The sequence below is a fragment of the Notothenia coriiceps genome, unplaced genomic scaffold (genome assembly GCF_000735185.1).
Source record: "Notothenia coriiceps isolate Sejong01 unplaced genomic scaffold, NC01 NC01_scaffold00026424, whole genome shotgun sequence".
Lineage (NCBI taxonomy): Eukaryota > Metazoa > Chordata > Actinopteri > Perciformes > Nototheniidae > Notothenia > Notothenia coriiceps.
Window position 1 is genome coordinate 1,131,902 of NW_011359125.1, and position 6,560 is coordinate 1,138,461.

General features: G+C 37.3%; 1 protein-coding gene and 1 non-coding gene across 3 annotated transcripts in view; one reads left to right on the forward strand and one right to left on the reverse strand.

The window, feature by feature from the left end:
- Positions 1-2,743: 2,743 nt before the first annotated feature.
- On the reverse strand, positions 2,744-2,815 carry trnac-gca (transfer RNA cysteine (anticodon GCA)). Its single transcript has one exon. It is a non-coding gene; the product is annotated as a tRNA-Cys (tRNA).
- Positions 2,816-3,528: 713 nt separating this feature from the next.
- LOC104957044 (LIM and SH3 domain protein 1-like) overlaps positions 3,529-6,560 on the forward strand; it is a 9,367-nt gene continuing 6,335 nt past the window's right edge. Inside the window, exons 1-3 of one of the 2 annotated variants that reach the window (XM_010784643.1) lie at positions 3,529-3,819; positions 5,730-5,824; positions 6,018-6,102. In XM_010784643.1, coding sequence (XP_010782945.1) covers positions 3,751-3,819; positions 5,730-5,824; positions 6,018-6,102 — 249 coding nt within the window. In that variant the 5' untranslated portion in view covers positions 3,529-3,750. The remainder of the gene's footprint in view (positions 3,820-5,729; positions 5,825-6,017; positions 6,103-6,560) is intronic. The other variant, XM_010784642.1, reaches the window with a different exon arrangement.

Consider the following 6,560-nt stretch of genomic DNA (forward strand, 5'->3'; position numbering starts at 1 on the left):
TACACCTAAATAGGGTCACACGTGAGTGAAACATACGCGGTGAATATTCCACGTAAAACAACAACAACTTCCGGACCGACAATGTCAGAAATAAAATGTGGCTAAAACAACCATCCGGATGACCGTATCTACAAATACTCAAAATTTCGTGGGACCGAAACAAGACTTACGTGGAAACAACATCAGATAGGATGTCTCTTTTCTTTAATCGAACTGACCTTAATTACACATCCGATGACGCATTAAGGGTAAGTTTTCACGACTTATTCACAAATTACCTGGGTATTATCACTCAATAATAAAATCAATCTCAAACGGTATTTAGTAACAGAAAAAGGTATTAGTCCGTCGACTTCGTTGTAACCATTTTTTACATATGTAGAATTATATAGTATGATAAAGATAATCTAGTAAAAACCGGAAAGCCGTAAGCCGGTTGACAAAGGATGAAAGCATAGCCAAAAGCCGGTTATTAAAGGGTAAGCCTACGTGGGATCAAAAAGTCACATGAATTTCTTTTACACACGCTAAACGTATAATACTATTAAAGGAAAAATTTACAACTTCAATTTACGGTGACCACGTGAAACTCGTGTTTGTTACTTAAATACCTATATTCCGAGAGTGTGGTGAGTATACTGTTCTCCTGCGACATATGAACCCCGTCTATTAGGTTTTTAGGAAATGCTTAATACTAGTGTGTGGTTATTTGTTTAGTAAATTTGGAAAAATAAGAATAGATACAATGGGATCAATCCCGTAAAGAAGCAGAAAATTAAATACCGTTATAAACTGATTTAGTGAAGGGGCGGAAAATTTGTCAAAAAAAGACAGGATATTCATGTGGTAACCTTACTAAGAATTATTTTACAAATGGAATTACAATTGAATTTTCAAGAATCTGTAAATAATGCTCTCTGTCCTCATAAGCAAAGTAGTAAACATTGTATAAAGATACATAAAAGTGAAAACTGGATACAAAAATCCACAATCAATTACAAAGTTAAATTTACAATTTCAAGAATCTGCAAATAAGGTGGTCTGTCCTCGTGAGCAATGTAAACAACATTGTATCATTTAGATACAGAAAGTACAATATATTGTCATTATTATAATTACTGTGCTGCTGTCATTTCCCCCTAATGATAACCTGAGATGGTGAATTATAACTCACAATGAAAATTGTTCAGGAAAGTGGGTATAGAGTAGACATGTAGAACTAGATAAGCTTATGATAAGCCAGCCTTGTCTACTTATTAAGGAAAAGTGGGAGGTTCTTTTTAATGAACAGTAGCTTCTCTGCTTTATCAGCCATAAGTCTGTTCCTCTTCTCATCAAGCACATGAGAGGCAGCGCTGAACAGTCTCTCGCTGTCAGTGCTTGTGATTTGATCTTACTCCGCATATTTGTCCGGGTGTTTTGATTTCAAGTGGTGGAGTAATCCCGAAGTGGTGAAAGTCTTTGCAGTTACACCCCCTCGAGAAATGTCAGCTGAACACGTTTTACAAATCGCAATCCGCGCCTCTTTCTCTGATATTTTTAAATATCTCCAAGCGCCAGACATGTTGGCTGTGAGCCAGCCGCGAGCATGGTCGCGCGCCGTGCTTGTCGCCGCGTTTTGATTACGTCATCACAACAACACGTTAGCTAACCAACGTAACCCTGTTCTCTGACATTCGGTGATATTTTTTCGGTGCTAAAGCCTTTTTAACCATTTTCCGAATATTCGGTGCATCCCTACTGAAAGCGGGTCCCACAGACCCAAACAGCACACAAAGGTAAAAGGTAAGCATATAATAATGTGTAATGAAACAAATACCAATAACTGTATTGCATTGTTTTCTTATGCGCAATTACTTCACACTGTCTTTTTCGTCCTGCATTTATTGGACCCCCCTCAGAAGATAACGGGCCGCAGCCTGGGCCGCAGCCTGGGCCCCCCCCCAGTCAAATTGGTCTAGAACCGCCACTGCATAAGACTACAAGAAAAGTCAACAGCCCACAGTATGAGCCCGATTCAAAGATTGATCCCAAATCATGTAGTAGGTTCAGATGTATTTAAATTACATACATAGCTATGTTTACGTATGTAACAAGCTGAGACATGTCTCCATAGTGTTTGTTTAAAGCAGAAGTGTATGTTAAAATAACACTGAATCATCATGCAGACACGTTCGCTGCCTGTAATTAACATATAACGTTATATAACTAGCTTTCCAAATGAATAAAGATGACACGTTTAAAAGAGGTCTGCACCTTTAAAAAAGCTAGCTAACACTGCTGCTAACGTAAGTTGCTCTTAATTGTTCCTAACTAATTAGCATGACCCCTGCTAGCAGGCCAAGGAAAATAAGTGACATTATCTTCTCAAGTGACGAACAAAGAACTAACTATAGTACTTACTTAATGGTCGCAAACTTAAGCGAAGACAGTAACACGTGGGACATGTATTGGCTAATGCTAACGGCAACACTCTGTTTACACACCAGAATGACAAAAGTGCAGGTGGGACGTACCATTCTGAAGAGAACGATGTGTTGAATTGTCCAAATAAGGCTAGCACACTGGGGGAAAAGAGGTTGAAAATGAATGATATAAAAGTAAATGAGAAAATAACCTCAACGTAACGATACATGGTGATGGTGATTCAGCAATTTTCTAAACGAAAAGTGTTTTCTTTCACAAGCACCGGGTAGTTTCAAATAAGTAGCTCAAACATTTTTAAAAAAGTAAGTTGGAAAAGAGGGGGCACCCGGATTTGAACCGGGGACCTCTTGATCTGCAGTCAAATGCTCTACCACTGAGCTATACCCCCGACGAGATAACTGTACGGAAAAAGCAGATTATTTAAACATTTAAGATTACACGTTAGGTTGAAGGTGTATGATGGTTCTTTGTATATCACCACACTTAAAAAGCCATGTAGCAAGATAACCTCTATGGTTTTTAGTCATAACGTGATCTAAAATGTAAGTTCACAGTGTAAACAATATAGTGGTTGTAGTGTCTCACATTCTCCAGCAGAGGACGTCAAAACATACTTACCCAAATTACTAAGGCCTCTCTTGTGTTTTATTTCATTCACAGTTTGTAATGAGTTTCTGTTTTAAGATTGAAAACATAAGGTCCCGATATGTACGTATTCATAGCAGTCGTTCTTACTGTAATGTAGTGGTAATACTTTTCTCTGTTTGGGTACTATCATTTGCTCCTTTTAAGGTTTTTTTTCGGATTCTCCTTATTGCATTTGAAGCTGCCTTCAGGTACTATGCAAAAACCCGTTATCCACATCTTTTAACCTGGATATAAACATTCAAATCAATAATGAAGAGCGGAGGGTACAAACATTTAATCTGTAAATATAATCCATTACAGGTCAAAGTCTCGCAGTGAAACAGTAGAAGGATGTGAGCATAATCAGATACTTAAAATATCAAAACGAAAAGTATTTTTAATCTAGTGGATTGTCTCCTATGCGTTGTGTTGGTACTTCTTCCACAACAAGTGAAACTTCCTTTATCCGATGTTAAGTGAAGGCACCATGCAGTCTCAATGCTTCACGTTTGACTCCTCCTCGCCTTGAGGTCGCATCGTCATATTAATTGAAATGCCTGCATGCGAAGAAGAGGACGGTTCGTGTCCCGGTTGATCATCATAGCCTGTACTTTACTTCTGAACACTAATTTTATTACTTACTTTTTCAATTAGTATTTTTGTTTGTTTTTTGGTGTTAAGAATCCCTGCGCCATCATGAATCCGCCCTGTGGAAGATGCAATAAACCAGTTTACCCAACAGAAAAAATTAATTGCCTTGATAAGGTAAGGTGATACAAATCTAAATCAAATTCACTTACCAGATATCTCTTTTATATTACAAATTCACTAATATACGTCGAGATTATAAATATGCAATATTGTCTGATAATAAGTTTACTATAAGTTATGTACTTAAGGCAGTGATGGAAGAACGAATCTACTCAAATATTGAACTTTGAGTGATTGATTCTGGTTATTGCATTTAGATATCACTTTAATGTTGACGTTGTTAAATATGGGCTTTTTTAACTAGGAATTTCCCAGTGAATCAGTTTTATCTTTACCTTTAACAATACATAATCATTTATTTGTATATAACATGTACTATTCATCTAAACATGTCAGATTGACTATTAGATAAAGCTGTCAGTAGTAGTGAGGTAAGACTCTATAATTATTATTTGCGTCTGAAAAATAATGAAAAAAGTAGCAGAAAATTGAGTAGCAGAACATTGATACTCAAGTACATTAAACTACTTAAAATATGACTTAGGCAAGTGTACTATTGTTTTAGCATTGAAAAGCTAGCAGATATAACACAACACATGTCATTTAAACTAAAATATGTTGTACTTAATGCCATAGTATCGTCTTTGATGCTTGACCACTTTACGATTGTCTGTTTATGTGGCTGACAACACATGCACAATTACATATAGATACACACTAATACTCTATATACATATTTTTGAAATGACACAGACACACAAAATGGAGCGAGAGACGAAAAACCACATCCGCTTGACCAACACTGGCCAAAAACTTCTAAAGGCTATTTGAAGAAAGAGAAAACAAGATTGTGTGTGTGTGTGTGTGTGTGTGTGTGTGTGTGTGTGTGTGTGTGTGTGTGTGTGTGTGTGTGTGTGTGTGTGTGTGGGTGTGGGTGTGTGTGTGGGTGTGTGTGTGTGTGTGTGTGTTAGCTTCTATGATAACCATAAAGACACTCAGATCAATGTAACAGTCTGGGTTGATTTAATTGACACAATGATGTAACTTGCATTAAAGCGGTTCTTCTCCACAAATATGTTATTTTATGTTGTGGCATTAAGTAAATCATGTAAACAGGTTACTAATTGAGTTGGAGAACTCTCATCCATACCTTAATCTGGAAATTGACAGGGCCTATAGTTGCTAAAAGATAGTTTGAATATTCGAAGTGCAATTGTATGAGGTATTAATCCAGCAACCCTCCAATTTAGACAACAGACAGAAGAACCTGAAGTTAGGCAATGTGCAGGGCATTGGCTAAATGTATTTAAGCCACCCAAATTATTATTATTATTATTATTAGTTTAAGTGGACCCTATATTTAGAATATTTTCACTGCTTTATCTATCTCTCTGTCAGCGCTATCTGACAGTGAAGTGAAAGCGTTATCTATGCTCTCTTAAGCAACCAGACTCCATTGACTGAAACATTAGTTTTAGACCACAGGACACAGGTGTTTTTGGTATAATAACACTGACTAACCAATTCAGGCAATGGGAGACCAGACACTCCCATGTTCTTCGAAGTAAAATTTACCTTTTTGTGAATTGAGTCTGATTGCTTTGAAGAGAGCACAGATAGAACACAAGTCTTAAATCTTATCTAATGTTACTCATTGAACCCCAATTAAAAGAATTAAACTTATTATTTGAATAGCATCTAAAAACAATAACCATCCTTATTTTGTCTTTTCTCACGGTAACATCTCTTATTATTTGCACTTGTTTAGCAAAGAGGAGAATCAGCTGCGCTCTTATGTAGAGCAGTAAAGGAATGTTCCGACTCTGTCAGTGAACGTTACATTAATGTCCTCTTTTTTTATTTCTTTTTTGCTGACTTAAAGTGCTTGCATTTGAACAATCAGCAAGACTTTTGAATATTTTACGCTTTGTCTCCGACTCTTCGCTCTCTTTTTCTCCATCAAGTATTGGCACAAAGGTTGTTTCAGCTGCGAGGTCTGCAAGATGGCCCTGAGCATGACGACCTACAAAGGCTTTGAGAAGAAACCTTACTGCAGTATGTGAGTGTTAACACCACACTGATTATCCTGCTTAAAACAGTTCAGGAAACCCAGAACATCTCATTCTGTATCGGGGCACTTACAAATTATATTTTTTAGGAAAGATTGCATTACAGTTGTCTTTTTTGGATTCATTTTGGTTGTTTGGTTCCGAATATAAATTCTAAAATGTTTTACTCTTTCGTTATTTCAGGCATTACCCCAAAACTTCCTTCACCATTGTGGCCGACACTCCAGAGAATCTGCGTCTCAAGCAACAGAGCATGCTCAACAGCCAGGTGAGATGCCCGTGGATCAATCCCCTGTCTCTGCGTTCTTTCTAAAATACCCTTCCTAATCTAGTTGCCGTCATCCTGACTCGGAATGTCTTTCCCCCTCTATCCGTCTCCTCCAATCAGCTCTCTGTCCGTCTCACAGCAGGAGACAAGGACGCACCTCTCAGCACAAATGGATTCCTTTCATTGAATCAAATGAATCAAACTGAAATGCTTGATTTCAATGTAAAAGTCTGGGATTTAACCTGAACAAAAATCTGAGCTTTGTATATGGTTTTTCCTTAAGGTCTCCTATTATACTGTTTTTCATCGATATATTATAGGTCTCAGATATATACAAAACATGTCTCTGAAGTGTTTGGCTCCAAACACCAAACAGATCTTGCATTGTAGCATCCCATAATCCCCTCTGTTTCAGCCCTGTTTCAAAAGTGCTGATTCCCTGTCTGTTACTTTAGATG